At 36.4% G+C, this 18,805-nt stretch overlaps 3 protein-coding genes across 3 annotated transcripts; 2 read left to right on the top strand and 1 right to left on the bottom strand.

Annotated features, from left to right (window-relative positions):
• Nucleotides 1–856: 856 nt before the first annotated feature.
• Nucleotides 857–5,662, top strand: LOC133334430 (ileal sodium/bile acid cotransporter-like). The gene is made up of 4 exons (XM_061542725.1): nt 857–1,088; nt 2,892–3,256; nt 3,318–3,800; nt 5,306–5,662. Exons 1-4 carry the CDS (start codon nt 857–859, stop codon nt 5,660–5,662), a joined length of 1,437 nt encoding a protein of 478 aa, XP_061398709.1.
• Nucleotides 5,663–6,164: 502 nt separating this feature from the next.
• On the bottom strand, nt 6,165–16,060 carry LOC133334433 (anaphase-promoting complex subunit 1). Its single transcript, XM_061542729.1, has 15 exons — nt 15,595–16,060; nt 15,155–15,313; nt 14,603–15,088; nt 14,419–14,542; nt 14,156–14,317; nt 13,775–13,967; nt 13,423–13,718; nt 12,772–13,369; nt 12,453–12,713; nt 11,991–12,153; nt 10,197–11,808; nt 9,697–10,131; nt 9,370–9,624; nt 6,650–6,977; nt 6,165–6,587 (listed from the first exon to the last, which is right to left on the bottom strand). Exons 1-15 carry the CDS (start codon nt 15,989–15,991, stop codon nt 6,165–6,167), a joined length of 5,892 nt encoding a protein of 1,963 aa, XP_061398713.1. The 5' UTR covers nt 15,992–16,060.
• Nucleotides 16,061–17,315: 1,255 nt separating this feature from the next.
• LOC133334429 (3-hydroxyacyl-CoA dehydrogenase type-2) lies at nt 17,316–18,549 on the top strand. Its single transcript, XM_061542724.1, has 2 exons — nt 17,316–17,345; nt 17,753–18,549. Exons 1-2 carry the CDS (start codon nt 17,337–17,339, stop codon nt 18,509–18,511), a joined length of 768 nt encoding a protein of 255 aa, XP_061398708.1. The 5' UTR covers nt 17,316–17,336; the 3' UTR covers nt 18,512–18,549.
• The last annotated feature ends 256 nt before the right edge of the window (nt 18,550–18,805 follow it).

The following is an 18,805-nucleotide window of genomic DNA, read 5'->3' as shown; positions in this document are numbered from 1 at the left end:
TGTATTCTCCAGTCACCTAAATAATGGTGGGATCCACACTGAGGTAACAATCCCGCTCGGTATTTCATGGACCGCTGCCAGTTTACTATCTTCCCAAAAAGGGTCGTAGATGTTGTCTTCTTACAAATTTACAACCTTGACCCCTTTGTACAAGTTGATCTGGCCAAACCGTAGGTTCCGTCGATCAACTTCGTCCGTCTTAGAAAGAGGTCTTTCAGATAACTGACGACAAGCAACAATTTATCGTCAGCGATAATCCCATCGGGGTCAGCTCGATCCATGATTGGCGCCGATGTTTTGGCTTTATTTTGTTTTATAAAAATTCTTAAAAAGAATTGTTTTTTTTAAGCATTGCAAAAATGTCTTGTATGTTTTGCAGTTAAGCTATTTTGTCAATCAACCATTTGAATTCTTAAAATTGTGAATGTCTTGTCGAGAGTCTAATGTGAGTGTAAAGAGTAATAAGTTTATTTTCTCAAATTCGTTGTGTTTTGTTAACTTTCTCCGTTGGCTGGCATCAACGCACGTTACTCAGCTCCCCCAAAACAAATGGAATCAACTAACGACAGTCTAATCTCGATTGTAAAAATGTTCGGTTGTGTTTTTGTATATATTTTATTTAATTAAAGTTAATTTTTTTTAATTGTACATCCACATTTAATATTCTGTAAATTTACAAAAAAAAAAAAAAAACTGTAGATAATAAATTATGAATGATGAAAATTGTGAAATTATCACGCAAATAAATAAAAAATAACGATTCCAAAAAGTACATAACCCCATTTGATTGCGAATGCACCAAGAAAAACTATTTTTTTGAGAGCAAAAAAAAAAATCAATTAAAAAACTAAACACAATGCACTGCCGCACTGATGCATTTTACATAGTGTTGTTGGTTAGCTTAATAGCCCACTTGCCGGTCAATGGGGCAACGGGAAAAGTGAGAGACGTAGAAGTAGGTGAAACGAATCTAAATGCAGTAACTTGGCAAAGCGCCGCTGCAGATCCACAATGGCATGTTCATTTCAAACCAAGCAATATGACGGCACATATGGATACCAATGTTGAAATTCAGGTTGAAATAACAAGTAAGCTTAGAATTCAATACTCGCGTAAAGCTAAATAATAAAAAAACAACAACAAATGTACATACGCGATTGTGTACGTCAATATGATGTTGCATGATTAAAACTTTATCTGTCGGAACTTAGGAAGTTTTAAAAAATAAATAGTATGTCTATTTTAAATAATATAAACCATGTTCTTTTATTACATTTGAGAGATAATATTTTGAGCTATATACAGATATGAATACATATATGTAAACAAACTAAGTTTCAAGAGGCCTTCGCATATGATCAGCGACGGGAGGTTTTTACCGACGAAAAAATTGGAAAAACATATACTTACGGATTGATTATCAAGGTCCAGAACCGCCTTGTAGTGACCCATGAAAAATATTCTTTAAAAAATCCACGCCTTATAGTGGCTCTTGAAAAAATCCACGCCTTATAGTGGCTCTTGAAAAAATATTCGTTAAAAAATCTACGCCTTGTAGTGATCCATGAAAAAATATTCGTTAAAAAATCTACGCCTTGTAGTGATCCATGAAAAAATATTCTTTAAAAAAATCCACGCCTTATAGTGGCTCTTGAAAAAATATTCTTTAAAAAATCTACGCCTTGTAGTGACCCTTAAACAAATATTCTTTAAAAATCCACGACTCTTGAAAATTTTTTTTTTAAACCAGTAAGGAAAGTAGTAAAGTCGGACTGGGCCGACTATATGATACCCTTCACCACTTTGGGTATATTGTACATATGTATCCTTACAATTGCATGTCAGTGTTCACTCGAAGGAACATACTCATGCCTTGATACACGCTATTCGATACGTCGCACTTTTAAAAATATAATCACAATCAGACACCCGTTCGAAATACATATGAAAGCTAGCTACATATGCACCAGTTTCAACAAAACGCAATAATGCCATTCAAGTCTCAATCGAAATCTGAACCGATTTTCCCGAAACGTACCACACTGCATTCTAGACTCAATTCAGTACACTATGCCAAATTTCATGCAAATCACAGGATATATAGGGACTTTGCCGCATCATATACATAAAATTAAAGGAAAGTATATATGGGACCGGTCCTGACTCTACTCAGAACGCTAAGCGAAATTTCGTACAAATCGAAAGTTATATAGGGGCTTTGGTGCACAATTTAAATAAAATAGGACGAAAATATATATGCGAGCTATATATAAATCTGAACCGATTTTCACGAAACATAGCACACATCATTCTAGGCTTAATTCAGTACGTTTTGCCAAATTTCGTGCAAATCGAAAGATATTAAGGGACTTTGGTGCACCATTTACCTTAAATCGGACGAATAAATATATGGGAGCTATATCTAAATCTTAACCGATTTTTCCTAATTTCAATAGGGCTCGTCCTTCGGCCAAATAAATGAGCTGTGCCAAGTTTCATCCAATTCGAATCATAAATGCGACCTGTACTTTGTTTGCAATATAACATGGACAGACCGACAGACGGACGGTTGGACGGACGGACATGCATAAATCGACTTAAAAAGTCATTCTATGCGCATTCTTAAAAGGAACCATGTGTCTATCTCGTTTCCTTTTGCCTGTTACAAACATATGCACAAAAACATAATACCCTGTACCACAGTGTGGTGAAGGGTATAAAAATCCACGCCTTGTAGTGACCCTTGAAAAAATATTCTTTAAAAAATCCACGCCTTTTAGTGGTGACCCTTGAAAAAATATTCTTTAAAAAATCCACGTGGATGTATTATGAAACATTTTTATTACTTTTTGAAATTGAAATTTAACTTGAAATTATTTTTTTATTTTCAGATATAAATGCGGCAAATTTAAATGACATTATGTTTCGATTTCACAGCGAAAACAGTGATTTGGCACAAGTTAATGACATTGTACGGGGATTACAATTTGATCCTATCACCCAGAAATGGCAAGGAAATATAACAATACAGGTTATATTTTTGGGATTTACACGAATACATGTACACATGATCAATGAACGGGAGAATATTACCGAAATTAGTAAGGAATCATTTCCATTGATAATAATACGTAAACAACGTGTCATAGATCACGTATTTACGGGATCAGTTGCATTGTTGGTATCACTTTTGTACATTAATTTTGGTGCTGCCCTGGATGTGACGGTCTTAAAGGGATTAATTGTAAAACCTGTGGTAAGTGCAAACAAATCGATATTATTAATTTTTATTAAATTACCATTGTATTCATTTTCAGGGTCCCTCAATTGGTTTTTTCTCCCAGTTTGTGCTAATGCCGCTGATTAGTTATGCTGTTGGCTATTTCGTTTTTTCGGAAAGTGTTGAAATGCAGCTGGGCCTATTCTTCACCGGTGTTTCACCCAGTGGTGGTGCTTCGAACATTTGGTCTGTAATCTTAGGTGGCAATATTAATTTATCCGTTCTAATGACGACCGTTAGTAATATTGCCGCCTTTGGTATGATGCCTTTGTGGATTTTTACACTGGGCCATTTGATATTTGAACGTGGCAATATGGCTATACCATATAAAAATATAGCAACATTTGCTATAGCCTTAATTGTACCACTGGCCATTGGTTTGGCCATACAAAAATGTTCACAGCGTTTGACACGGATTTTAGTGCGCTTTCTTAAACCGATATCAACGTGCCTGATATTGTTTATAATCATATTTGCAATTGTAACGAATTTATATATGTTTAAATTGTTTTCATGGAAGGTGAGTTTGTGTTGCATACAATGTTTTCAAAGTCTTTTAGAATTATCTGTGTCAGAAGCCAAAGTGCTGCGGGTCATTTATACCCTTCCCCATACTGTGGTACAGGGTATTATGTCTTTGTGCATATGTTTGTAACAGGCAAAAGGAAACGAGATAGACACATGGTTCCTTTTGAGAATATGCATAGAATCACTTTCTAAGTCGATTTATGCATGTCCGTCCGTTAAACATGTTAAATTGTCAACAAACTACAGGTCGCAGTTATTATTCGAATTGGATGAAATTTAGCACAGCTCATTCAAGGAAATTGGGAAAAATCGGTTCAGATTTAAATATAGCTCCCATATATATTTTCTTCGAATTTGGGGTAAATAGTACACCAAAGTCGCTATATATCATTCGATTTGCATGAAATTTCGCACAGCGTACTGAATTGAGTCTAGAATGATGTGTGCTAAGTTTCGTGAAAATCGGTTTAGATTTAGATATAGCTCCGCAGGGACGTACGCAGGTGGGCGGCCCGGCCCCCCCCCCCCTTACGGGAGCTACGTTGCTGTAGCTCCCGTATATATTTTCGTCCGATTTAATGTTCCTAAATATCATTCGATTTGCACGAAATTTGGCACAGCGCAATGAATTAGGTCTAGAATGATGTGTGTTAAGTTTCCTGAAAATCCGATTAGATTTAGATATAGCTCCCATATATATTTTCGTCCGATTTAATGTAAATGGTGCATCAAAGTCCTTAAATATTTTTTGATTTTCACGAAAGTTGGCACAACGTTCTGAATTGAGTCTAAAATGATGTGTGCTAAGTTTCGTGAAAATCGGTTCAGATTTAGATGTAGCTCCCGTATATATTTTCGTCCGATTTAATGTAAATGGTACACCGAAGTCCCTATATATGTTTCGATTTGCACGAAATTTGGCACAGCATACTGAATTGAGTCTAGAATGATGTGTGCTAAGTTTCATAAAAATCGGTTCAGATTTAGATATAGCTCCCGTATATATTTTCGTCCGATTTAATGTAAATTGTGCACCAAAGACCCTATATATCTGTCCATTTGCACGAAATTTGTCATAGCGTACTGAATTAACTGTAGAATGATGTATGCTAAGTTTCGTGATAATCGGTTCAGATTTAAATATAGGTCCCATAGTACGCAGATGACTCTAAATCTAAATATGGGTATGTTCCTTCGAGGGAACATTGACTTACAATTGTAAGGATACATATGTAGAATATACCCATAGTGGTGAAGGGTATCGTATAGTCGACCCAGTCCGACTTAACTATTTTCCTTACTGGTTTATTATGGATTTTTGAAAAATATTCGTTCGACGCGAGGTTTTATTGAAGTATTTCTTTCAGAGTATATTTTATTAAACATATACTTAAAGGTCTCTTAAGAAACCGAAAATATTGATTTTATCAAAATTAATGAAGTGGTTTGTAACGTTCATAAATAAAAAATACTATAATTTCACTTTATTATTTACAGATAATTTTAGCCGGTTTATTATTGCCCTGGTTGGGTTACATGTTTGCCTGGATCTTGGCCAAGATATTGAGACAAAATCCGGCTGATGCTCTAACCATTGCCATTGAAACTGGTATACAAAATACGGGCATTTCTATATTTCTGTTACGAAGTCTGCCACAACCACAAGCCGATCTAACAACAGTTATACCCGTGGCAGTGGCAATAATGACACCATTTCCCTTGATGGCATTATATTTGTATAACAAATGTACGGGCAACAATATCAAGGATGGTAACTATTTAACATCGGAAAACATTTCAGAATATAGGCATCAACAACAGCATGAACAACTACAACAACCGCATCAACAATGATGGTATTAGTTAAAAAATGTGAAAAAAAATCTTCCATTGGCTTGTCAAAAAAAAATTTAATTTAAAAAAAAATTGTATATAATACCAAAAAATTATATTTAAATCCATACATCATACCTTCATTAGGTTCCTTTTTTAATGGATTTTAATTTGAAATGTTTTCTCTTAAATATTTAGAATCGTATATAATACCAAAAAATTATATTTAAATCCATACATCATACCTTCATTAGGTTCCTTTTTTAATGGATTTTAATTTAATTTTAATGTTTTCTCTTAAATATTTAGAATCTCTTAAAATATTTGAGTGTTCCATTAGGTCTTCCAAAAACAAAATTTTATATAATACCAAAAAAACCAAATTGTATATCTAAATTCATACATACCTTTATTTTGTTATACATGTATTTCTTGTTTTTAAATAAATAATATATTTTAATTGAATTTCTTGGGGTGATTTTTTTCTTCTTAAATTATAGATTCAATTGTTGGCCCTCAATCCTTAGGCACTTGTTGCTTGTAAAATTTTCAACAAACATTGTATGGTGTTGCCTTCTAAATTAAGTTTTCTCAATTCCTTGATATAACCAACATAATTTGAGGGTCTTTGTACTAGACTATTTAATAGATTTGGTGTCAGTTGATAGTAGATGACAACTGATACCAATTTTGCCAAATCCTGTTGCGATAGATTGGCCACAATGTGAGATTCAAAATCTCTGGCTGTAATGAATTGCCTTAAAGGCGCTGCCAATTTATGACGACACGTTTCAATGAATGTTTGAAATTGTTCAATAAACGATGATATCAATTCCTTGGGGAACAGTATGTGCGGATGTGAATACTGTTCCAAATAAGAATTTAATAATTTCAACTGCCAAATGTTATAGAAAGTCGGATCCCTGGTGTTGAGTTTTAAAACATGCTAAAAGAATAAAAAATCCGACTTTAATATTTTTGCATATCTTAAATTTCACTTCTACTTACATTATAAATTGCCAAATAAATGGGTAAAACATGCATTTTATCTTTTACCACGGCATTATAGAATAGCATGGTCAGATGTTGTTTCAGTGCCAATTCATCGTTTGTCGAGTCGGGTTCATCTAAATGCAAAAAACGATCTGTAAATCCAATGACATACGGCTCATTGGAGAAACGTTCCAATGTTTTTGGATCAATTTCCCAGCAAATGTATTGTTCCGTGGTCAATGTCTGAGAGAATAAACTTTTCAAACGATCTGGATCTTCCAAGTGTGACAAACACCCGGAACGTTTTTTAATTTCAATACAGGCAGAATTTTCCAAAGCTTTTCTGAAAGAAGACACAAAAGAACACAACATGGAGATAAAATGCATAATTGTACAAGTTTATTTATGCATCTGCCTCCTCTGTTTCCAAATTCAGAAAGGTCGGAACCTAAAAGTCCATAAGAATTGAAAGACAAATAGTTTAATAATAGTTTAAAGTATCGTGTGTTTCTAGTCAACATACACGATTCGTATTAGTTATCCTGCCATCAATTCGTGTCCAGTAGACATTTTTGATCCATCCTGATCCCACACATGATTTAATTTTTAATTTAATGGCCAATTTATATCCTCTGTTACTATGAGTGAAAATCTCTCGATATGTGTTGAGAGGCCAAAAGAAAACGAGTGGTTGGTTTGACGGTTGCTTAAGAACTATGCTCAATTTTATCCGCATCATAAAGGCCAACTAAGTCACCACCTGACTTAGTGTAGACTAGACATTTTTTAGCGTGCCCTTTAAAAAACGCATTCAATAACAACAAACTCGATCAGAGCCATCTTCATATCCTTCGGGTTGAAACATGTAAATTTCCTCCTTAAGCTCGCCATGGAGATATGCAGTCACTGCATCTAGTTGGTGAATATGTATGTCGTGTTTTACAAGTCTTCCAGATCGACGTATTTCGGCATATTTATTTATTTATTTATTCATTCAGTAATAAGGAAGCCTTCACGGCCAATATTATATTACATATTCATACTTAGCTGGTAGTTCTTGCTCAGCATCTTGAAATTGCATGTTGCCATCAGAAAATCGTCGAACTCAACCTTTAGACTATTGATGGAAACATCGGCAATCTCGACTACTTCTTCTACTTGGTTGTGTTGAACATCTTCGACAAAGATCTTACCCTCGTTGCCATTGATGACTTCTACCACAGAATTTACCAACACATTCGTGGCATCTGTATCAGAGTTGCATATCTGTTCTTCTGAATACGACATCACGGGTGGTTATATTTTTTTCGTCATCGAGTTGAACAAACGATATGCTTTACTTTCTTGGCTATACCCCTCGAATATGCATTCTGTTGACTTGGCCTGAAGTTTTGATCTCTGCGACTTTGGAATATGCTCGTATGCCTTATAGCCAAATATTCTTAGGTGTTCCAATTCCTGTTTTCTGCCTGTCCACATCTCTTCAGGACATCGTACCACTTTTGGGCATGGAATGCTGTTTAAAATGTATGCTGCAGTAACCGCAGCTTCAGGCCAAATTTTGGAATCAAGTCCCAAATCTAACAGCATACAGCGTACTCGATCCATAATCGTGCGGTTAAGTCTTTCCGCCACCCCATTCTGCCCCATTTGGTCTGGAGGGATACAGGAATAAATCTGCTCCAATCCAAAACCCCGTCTTGTCTCGTCCAATGCCATTAGAAATGTTAAAACCAAACAGAAGGAGTCCTAGGTTATTAGTGGACTTAATAAGGAAGTCGACAGACTCCTTATTCCCTCTTTCCTTGATCCCGTTATAGAGGATGATGGTCTTGAGGTCTTTGGCTTGGAAGAAACTTAAGGCGATGCGTATGAGTAATAAGTAACTATATACAAAGTTTTTTCTGACAGGTCTGAATACTTCTCCATTGCGTAGCACTATTATTCGCAGGCCACACCGGCACCTCATAGCTGGTCACACTCCAACCTATCGCTTTGTAAGATGATTTAGGTTAGGGATGACAAATGTAACATCCATCCATTGTAAACTGTGATAGTACCTCCTCTGCGAGAGATTTTTACGACATAGTACTCTTCGCTTCGCCATGTCGCTCTCGAGGATTGTTCGAAAAACTGTCAGTTAAAATAACTTACCATTTCTTCGGATCAGCCACCGTTTCGCCGTTAAATGTGACTGAGGTCCTATCATCATTCTTACCAGGATTCGACTAGCAGGTATAATTCTAGAGGCTGCTGATGCAATGCTGTTCCGGAATTTCCTTTCTGCTACACTACATCAGAAAGAAAGGAATGTTCTCTGAAGTCTGGTTGGTAAACTCTTTGAATACTTGTCAGTTTAGCGGCTGCCAGTTGACTTAATTTATCAGACCCGGTGTCATAATGCTTATGTCTGTCGAACTGTGACACTATCCCCTTATTCCCATTTACCTCATCCTCATTTGCCGTACAGAACGTGAAGCTATCAATTTGCTCTGCCAGTAACGTTCCTTTTGGTCATTAAATGGGACGGAATGCCACAACTCATGGTGAGCATTGAAATCCCCCTTAGTACGCGACGTTTATTGTCTCAGCTAGACTTTAGCTAAAGCGAAATAGGTCTATATTGAACAGAGTGGTGCGAAAGGAATGGAAATTGTGTTGTATGTGTGATCACGAGGAAACCTACTTCCTTTTGCTGTAGTCTATCTACATTTTAATAAATAATTTTTACTTACACCAACTGATCCCAATTTCGATTCTTTTCAAAAGATACAGGCCAATAATTGGGATCATCCACAACAACTTTCTGCAATGAATTCAATTCGGGAAGCATACAGGGAGCCATAGGTAAACGGCGCATCTCCTTAGCACCCACTTCTAATACCGATATATTACATAAACACAATTTTTGAGTATCAATATCTCGAGGCAAAAATAGACGTGGTTCCACGGCCAAAACATACAAATGTCGGAAGGCTTGTAAATGGTATCTGGAAAAAGAAAAGAGAAAAACAAAAAATGTAATCAAAACAAAATTATAAAAAATTACAAAATCCCCTCACCTATTATCATTACTGTGCGTGGGAAATTTCGGAAACAATGCACAGACCAATGCAGCCACCGCCTCCGGTGTTTTCGATATGGTAAAACGTCCAGCACCCAAAAACAAAAAACCCAATGACATGTGAATGGCCATATGAGAGCCATATGTGACATGTGGATGTGCCGAACCAATACGAGATCTTAAATACCGTATAATACGCAGAATTTCCAAATCACCTGAGCCGGCAAAAACCAATGATATAGCCAATAGTATAACCATTAGACTATTTTCAATTGTTGTGCGACCAGCAAATTCACCGACATATTTTCCCGGAAAACCCAAAAATAATTTTATAGCACGTCTCAGAGTTTTAAAGGCCACGGGATTTTCAGTGCCAGCATATTTTAGACCAATGCAAAAGGCAGCACCGGCAATTATGTTGCAGTAGGCTTGACTGAAATGAAACAATAATACATTTTTATTCTGAGTATCAATTGAACCATTATTTAATAAACTTACGTTATAGCTTCATGATCGATATCCTCATTATCATTAACCTGAGAACCCTTCTCAACATCAAAACGTAAATTGACGGGGAATTGATTGTGTAACCACTCCTCATCGGGTTGAATTTCTGACCACATTATCAAACCATGAGCAATTGTACGTAGCAGCAATAAATCTGGCCTAACCAAATCCAACAAATATCGTGTATTTGGTGGATTCATCCATTCTGCCACAGCTTTATTATCCGTATTATAGAACATTAAACCCAATGCCAGTGTAGCTCCCGGAGCTGTTACATCAATATTTACTTGATCACCTTCACGCACTTGAAATGAGGGCAGTTTATATTTTTCCTTTTGCGAACCGGTTAGATTTCTTTTATTACCACCCACCATATAATAATGTAACGTATCGGGTAATTGAAGATCTCGTAGGCCAGCTGGAGATTCTCCTTGTCCGAGGGTGACTAAACCTAAAGCCAGACCAGCTGTTAAGGCATAAGATTCTCGTTCGACGCTATTTTCCATTTCAGGGCCGGGTGGACGGCCGACTTCTTGTAGAAGAACTTCGGCAATGTGGCGTTTTGCGGTACCTTGATAAAGCAGGCCAATACCCATCAGGGAAGCCACTTGTATATTTTGTGGTATATCCAATTCCAAAGCTGTGGCGGGCAATAAGGCTTCTATGTGAACACTTAATAGTTTTGTTGTTGTATTATTCATTGTACCACGATGTGTGGCCGATATACCCAACAGCAAGCCGACACTGGTCATTTCATCACATTTCACCAAATATTCATAGATACTCATAAACGATAGGGTTTTGAGGTGGCCATTTAAACCCAAAGCCATAAGGAATCCAGCATGTTCTGTGGATATATCCGCCTGACCTTTGGGCTTGTTATAAACAATCCATGTTGAGTCCACATCTCGGGCATTGGGTGATATTTTTAATCCCGCTGCCACACCATTATGAAATGTGGGCCACAGACTCATATTGGCTGGGAATTCAATTTGTTGCATTTCGACAGTGGCTCCCTTGATCGGTTCCTTACCCGTCAAGCACAACTTGGGTATGGGCATTGATTCGGTGGGTGTGGGTATAGAAGTTCTTAGTGTGAACATACCACGACCCATGGGCAGCGTCATTGTTCTTGTACACAAGGTAAATAATTGCTTTTCCTGTTCTTCGATAAATTCATGATCTGATGTACCCGGTGATTGTGTTATATCAATTATTACCGGTTCAGAAGACGACAAAAGGCGTCGTACCTCCGCAACCCGCATATCATCAGGAAAACGTAAACTAAGCAATTTTGTATCAATATTATCCATACCATCATCTAGGGCGGCATCCATTTGTGATATACCATTTTTAGATGGTGGACATCGTGCTGACAGGGAATCTTCTGTATCGATATTGACTTTTTGCAAATAACCCGAATTGGGTGTTTGAAAATTTTGATTTTGTAATTTAGCATGTGCAACTAAATCGGAACGTAAAATCAACTCATATGTTGTGGGAGAACAACCAATTGGTGGTTCGAGACGTGAATATTCTAAGCATTCTGCAATACAGAGGTGTATGGCTACCGGCAAACGTTCGATATCTTTTCGGGTTATTTCTGAAATTTAAAAATGAAATATAAAAGTATTTTTATTTGCTAATGCTATTTTTATTTGCTAATGCTGTTCTTCAAAAACGAAGTATGTTTCAGTGAAATTCAGTTAGAATGGAGTTGGAGTGAGTTTTATAATCATTCCAAAACGGTTTCGAATTGTAGAAAAATAGACTTGTGATACTTACCCATATTGATCAACATCTGTATAACCTGTTCGGATCGCGAAACATTAACAGATATAAAACGTTTTGGCCTCTTCGCAAAATATGATTGTACGGATTCAGCAAAGTCCAATGGTTTTATCCATTTCTTGATTTTTCCATGACCATGCATAATTAATGAGATGACCTAAAATAAATTAAATAACAATTACAACATGAAGGCGGGATCAAAAATATTTTGCCAAAAATAAATCAAAGCGTGGACCCGTAATATTGAAGCCATGAACCGATACAAACAACAATTTCATCAAAGATTGTTATCAACCACATCGATTGCCGGGAGATAATAAAAAAAATTGTTCGCTTTCAACGCTCATTATGAGAAATGTTTTTCTTAACTATTCCAAACGATTCACACGGTATTCTTATTGCGAACGAAAAATGTTTGGAGAAATCTCACCTGTCTCCGATCAAAATATTACTTACCTGTAAAACATTACGACTCAAATCATTAATACCATCCACATAATTAAATGGTATATTCTCCTTATCCTTCAAAATATATTCAATTTGTTGGAAAACATTTGGAGCTGGTACTGTCAACAGTTCTTTGTGTAACATTTGTGAACCATGTTGTTCGGTTAATATACAAGCCTTCGAAGCACTGCGGACAAGGCATGGGAAATCCAATGAATAATGAAATGTATACGACTGCAATTGCATATCAAAGGCCAACTGGTGGAGAAACTATAATGAAAAAATAGAAACCTTAGATGGCTGCTTTAAAAATTTTAGGAAATCCTACCTTGGCCAATGGCCTCAAATGCTGATGCATAGAATCATCCAATTTAAAATCTTCGTAGAGTAAATGAAAACTATAGAATATAGCTGGTATTGTATTAAATAAAATAGCAGTGGTATCTATGCTATTGCATGTTTGTTGTCTTTCCCCACCACCACCATTGCCATTTGCACTGGTATCAATGCCATCCAATATATTCAACATAAATTGCCAATCTTCATCGGTACCCGAGTGGATTTCATCATTTTTCTTACGTTTCTTGGGTTCCTCGGCATTGAAGGAAGTCGCCGTACCACTACTAACATCATGCATTGTTTCCGAATAACCCATTAAATCCAATAGAACATTACGAAATATATCCCATTCTTGTTCGATACAATAATCTCGAGATCCGGGTGGATTACGTGAACCATACCATTTTGTAATCATTTGTATAAATTGTTCACGTTTTAAAACTTGACGCAGTGCTGCAATACAACGGCTAACAAGTTTTGTTTCATTTATCAGGGGTAAGGTAATGCGTAACATTTTCCCTGAACTGTAGGTGAGCGTCAGGCGATTACCAGCTGGATCACGAAGACTCAAACATATATTATTGGATCTGAAAGAAAATTATTTTTTATTTTTTAAATGTATTTAAATTTGAGTACCAACCTGCTCAAAAACTGTGGCTGCAAAGGATGCACAGGCGACAGCAAATGTAGCTCTTCTTCAAATGTCGAATCACTTGGTTTTTGGGCAGATGGTAATAAACTGCTGCGCCTTGGGAATGAGGTATTTGGTGATTTATTTTGCATACATGGTGTTATATTATGTACACTTGTGGGCATTTTAGAAGCCGGTGTATTACCCGATATTGTATTTGGTATATGAACTTTGGATACCAATACAGTGCCGGTATAAAGTATTAGCGTACCCGAAGGATCCAAAACAGCTATCATATTCATGCGCTAAATAAAAAAATGGGTAACAATAAATTACGTAATACTATTTTAAGAAAAATTACCTCCAGAGAAACAGCATCCTTGGCCACAATAGAAGTACACATTGTGGCAATGTTTAAATTTTCGCTATCATAATTATTCAGTCTGACCATTTGTAATTTACACGAACGTGGTAGCAGATAACAGAGATAAGTTTGTCCCACCAAATCTGTGTGTATAAAAGCCTTTGATGATATTTCACAGAAGTCTCGAGAGCTATGGAAAATGCAAAATTTGTTTAATTTTAACTTATTTATGTCGAATATTAATCCGTAAAAAATTAAGTAGGGATGTTAATTTGAATTCGGAAGGATTTTTGAGATTTGATGACAAACAATTTTCATAACAAGGATGTGGATATTTGACAAATGTTACTTGCAATTTTGTAATAAAAATAGACTTACTTTCCATAGGTATTTTCAGTCCAAATATGTTCCAAACATAATTCCGGTACTATGGGTTTGGATGGTTGACTTTGACCACATTTGCGTATATCCTGTACGGATATAGAATGTTGGCCAATGGTGGATTGTAAATTACTTAAGGGTGAGGCTGGACTGGAACGGCTAGAAAAAAAATTGAATTATTAAATAAATTAATAATCAATAAATGAATTATGAAATAAATTAAATTAAAACTCAATCAGTAATGCTGAAGAACAACTTACTTCAAATTACCAAAAGCTCCACTAATTGAATGGGCACTATTCAAAAATTTACTAATATGTGTTGTATAATTCGAGGTACCCAAACTAGTGCGACCCAAATGGGCTGTGCTGTTTTTAGGAGTAACTAAAATAAAAAAAAATACAAAAAATGATTTACAAATTTTTCAATTCCAATACCACTTACCTCCACTAAATTTCATACTACTCTGGGAGAAACTGCACTGATTAACAGTTCCACCCAAATTGGGCTTGTGCACACTGAACTGATTAACACTGCTACTTAAAACTGTTTCATTTTGTGCTCCAATATATTGTACCTCCTCGGCACTGGCTTTACGCAGGCGTGATATAAAATGCTTACCAATTTTAGTATCACACAATAGCAACAAATCGGATTTTTCATCGGAGAATATGATCTTATAATCTGATTCGATAAGATATGAAATAACATTTGTCGAAGATTTATTGAGTACTGGACATATTTCATCCAATGGATGACTTAAAGAAAATAGTCGCGGCATTGAAATCGAATGATTTTGTATTATCGTATTCGAAGCGACCTTTTCCAACAGGATACCAAAACGTGTTGGCCACACGTGTGAGACGGGAAATTCCAGATTTGAGAGGAAATCTTCACCATTGCTACAATAGACACGCAAAGAATTTTGATCTAATTGAAAAGAGAAAAATTATTTAAAATTATATAATTTAAAAAAAACATATATTAAATATTTACCTATCAAACAAATTGAGGTGATTTTTTGTCCAGATTCCTCTTCGGCCAATTGTTCCTTGGGTGAACTGATGAAGGACTTGTGACAAAAGAAGGCAAATTTAATGGGTGTTTCACAAGTGAAACAGAGTCTTGGTAAATTACAGCGTTCATCGGATATGCCTGAAAAAATAGAAATAAATGAAAGGGAATGTCGAAACATGGCCCTATAGTGACAGTTATCAGCGAATATGCTCTTAACAGCACCAGGGTATAGTAGGAATGCATGCGCAGAATTTCAAAGCTCCAACTTAAATACTATGAGCTCTATTCCGACGTACTCTATACTTTCATGAGGTTGAAAAAATAATTTAGGATATATGGATACAGCTCGTAAATTCAATGTTCAGATTTTTTTTAAATCCTTTATCACCTTAAAATTTAAATTTAATTTTTTCACTTACCCCTTGTCCACACAGCAGTATGTTTCCGAACATACAATTCCTCTTCAGAGTTAACCAAATAATCGCACATATATTCCGGTGGGCCAGTGGGTGGCGGTTTTGTTTCACTGCTCTTATTCAAATTGGCGTCCAAACTATGTCCTTTATTATTCTGTTGTTGTTTCTTATTAGCATTTTTATTGTTGTTGCTTTGATTAAAATCTTCATAAATTTCACGGACACACCAAAATTCGTTGTGTTCCTCCTTGGCCGATATATTGACATTTTGTAAACGCAATAATAACAAATTCTCTGAGGGCAAATGTGGATGTTGTTTTATTTCTGTTGGTCCAGGATGTTCATCGACCGCCTGCCGACCTCGTGGAATATATTCCAGAGATTCTGATACGGCGATCATCACTTCACCAGTTTCATCCAGATTTGCAGAAATTTTTCAATAGATTGGTAATTGAACATTCAATTCGGAATGAGAGAGGAAAATGTGCCAGTTATCCAGTGGTAGGAGGATATTTCAGGAAGAGAATGCTGTTTTCTGTAAGGATCCTTCTGCAATAACAAAATTTACCGGCATTAAGGATTTTTTTGCAATTTCTTCTTCTTCTTTTACTTAAATGTTAGGTACTGTGAAATGATAGCTTTGTTGCAAACAAAGTAGTGTTGCCAACTAAAATATTTAATAGATTTGTTTTGTCTGTTCGAAGAAGTTCTACAAGAAAATAGTGAAGAATTTATCTGAATTTGTTTTCGTTTCGATTTTTTATCAGAATTTTTTTTAAAGGCAATATAAAAGGCTACGCAATCCATTTTTTTACAAGTAGAATGTAAAAATAATATTAAGGTGTGTTTAAGTAGCTGGCCTTGGGACGGGGCTTAAGACGTTCTCCTCGATTTTTTATCAGAAATTTTGTAATATAAAAGGCTACGCAATCCAATTTTTTAAGTACCTGGGCTAGGGATGGGGCTTAAGACGTTCCCCTATGGATAGGCGGATACACGGCTGCGCAATTCAAATTCTTTTTTTAACTACAATTTTGGAATAATATTACGCAGTTTTTAGGTTGCCGATCGTTGGCCGGGGCTTTAAACTGTTTTCTATGAAAGGCAATAAACCGATGCATTTTTTCCAATGCACTCCACTTTCAATAATACCTGTCATAAATGAAGAATTGCACTTCTAGCTTCAAAGTATTGTCTAAAATGAGCTCACACGCTATACTGCCGTACTGCTACTGCCGATGAACCTCTGTGTACGTGTGTGCTTGAAGAGTGTGTAGACAACTCTTCAATCATTCATTTCATTTTCAAACTCTCACACATACATTCTCAAACTGTCATAAAATCACTAATACTACTGCAAATGTTGTCATGCATGCCCAATGGTGTGTGGGGACCTTAAGCATTAAAACTATACCCATATTGCCTTGGATTTGAAAATTAAAACGGATGGCTTAGGTTTCCATTTATTTATTTAATAAAATTCTTATAAACATTTGATGTAAATAACACTGTTCACCAATCATGCCATTTGATCATCCCTCCTAAACCGCGATGCCAACTACTTACCCAGTTTGCATTGAAATACTAACGATGGCAACTCTTGACAATCAAAATTTATAAATTTTGCAGAAGTTGGTGGAACATTCAACCGGTGTTTTAGCAGCTGTTCGGAAGTTTAGCAAGTGCGGAATTTTTTGCAATCTCTTTTTTTTTCGGGAAACTATAATAATAAAATAACCATAAACATGATTAAGGTAGGTTCCCTTGCAATTGTTTGATAACATTATTGGTAGAGAATTGTAAAACGGTCACCACAAATCAAAACGATGCATGCTTGCTTGCAATGCAATGAAAGTGAATAGTACAAAGTCCAAGTTTGACCGGTGAACAAAAAGAAAACATTGGAGACAATCATAAAAGGATAACACAAATCAAAACTATGCATGCATGCAAGTCAATGAAAGTGAAAAGTACAAAGTTCAAATTTGGCCGGTGAACAAAAAAAATCGGACTTTTGAACATCTTTATTATGATAACGTCACTGTCTGTCTCATGATAAGCGTTATACAATCGCTCCAAAAAATATGTGTTTAACAACAACAGCAACAATTTCATTTATTATTTCTTTGTTCTTGTTGTTTTTTTTCTTTGCATGTTCTAGAACTGTGTTGCTCTCGTTACTGGTGGTGCCTCCGGCTTGGGCCGTGCCACCGTTGAACGTTTCGCCAAACAAGGTGCCCGTGTTGTTATGGCCGATTTGGGTTCCTCCAAGGGTAATGAAGTTGCCAAGGAATTGGGTGACAATGTTGTCTTCGTTCCCGTCGATGTTACCTCCGAAAAGGATGTAACCACCGCTCTTGAAACTGCCAAGGAAAAATTCGGCCGTTTGGATTTGGCTGTTAACTGTGCCGGTACTGCCACCGCCATCCGTACCTATAACTTCAACAAGAACACTGCCCACCGTTTGGAAGACTTCACCCGTGTCTTGATGGTCAACACCGTTGGTACATTCAATGTTATCCGTTTGTCTGCTGGCGTTATGGGCGCCAACGAACCCAATCAAGATGGCCAACGTGGTGTTATTGTCAACACTGCCTCTGTGGCTGCCTTCGATGGTCAAATTGGCCAAGCCGCTTACTCTGCCTCCAAGGCTGCCGTTGCCGGTATGACCTTGCCAATTGCCCGTGATTTGAGCACCCAAGGTATTCGCATTTGCACCATTGCTCCTGGTCTCTTCAACACACCCATGTTGGCTGCTTTGCCCGAAAAGGTGCGCACCTTCTTGGCCAAGTCCATTCCATTCCCCCAACGTTTGGGCGAACCCTCGGAATATGCTCATTTGGTGCAGGCCATCTATGAGAATCCCTTGATGAACGGTGAAACTATTCGTATTGATGGTGCCCTCCGTATGCAACCTTAAATGTTGACATAACAAAGAAGAGATTACCGAACGTGATGAGTTTACAAGATTTGCATTTACATTTTTTATGTGTTTTTATTAGAATTAAGTGAAAGAAAAAAAACGTTAAGTCAAGTTAAAAAGTAGTCTACTGAAATATTTGCCAAGCAAGTCATCATTGATAATAACTCAATAAAATTGAAAAACGAAAAATATTCCTATACAACACACAAAAATTCATGCCTACAAGACATCAATCAACTTCATCTTTTTAACACATTATCACTTATCACCAAACTAATTTTTCATTATCTA

Source organism: Musca vetustissima, unplaced genomic scaffold (genome assembly GCF_032173495.1).
Source record: "Musca vetustissima isolate MV318-11 ecotype Yass unplaced genomic scaffold, APGP_CSIRO_Mvet_v1 utg108036, whole genome shotgun sequence".
In the NCBI taxonomy this organism is placed as follows: domain Eukaryota; kingdom Metazoa; phylum Arthropoda; class Insecta; order Diptera; family Muscidae; genus Musca; species Musca vetustissima.
This window is presented reverse-complemented; position numbering and strand designations above follow the sequence as displayed.

Bases quoted from the DNA above. Each gene is read 5' to 3' on its own strand.
- LOC133334430 (XM_061542725.1), top strand. From the start codon at position 857: ATGCACTGCCGCACTGATGCATTTTACATAGTGTTGTTGGTTAGCTTA. The intron at 1,089-2,891 runs GTAAGCTTAGAA...TTTTATTTTCAG, and splicing joins AATTCAGGTTGAAATAACAA to ATATAAATGCGGCAAATTTA. The intron at 3,257-3,317 runs GTAAGTGCAAAC...ATTCATTTTCAG, and splicing joins GATTAATTGTAAAACCTGTG to GGTCCCTCAATTGGTTTTTT.
- LOC133334433 (XM_061542729.1), bottom strand. From the start codon at position 15,991: ATGATCGCCGTATCAGAATCTCTGGAATATATTCCACGAGGTCGGCAG. The intron at 9,625-9,696 runs GTGAGGGGATTT...TTCTTTTTCCAG, and splicing joins ACGCACAGTAATGATAATAG to ATACCATTTACAAGCCTTCC. The intron at 6,978-9,369 runs GTAAGTAAAAAT...GTCTTCTTTCAG, and splicing joins CGAAATTGGGATCAGTTGGT to AAAAGCTTTGGAAAATTCTG.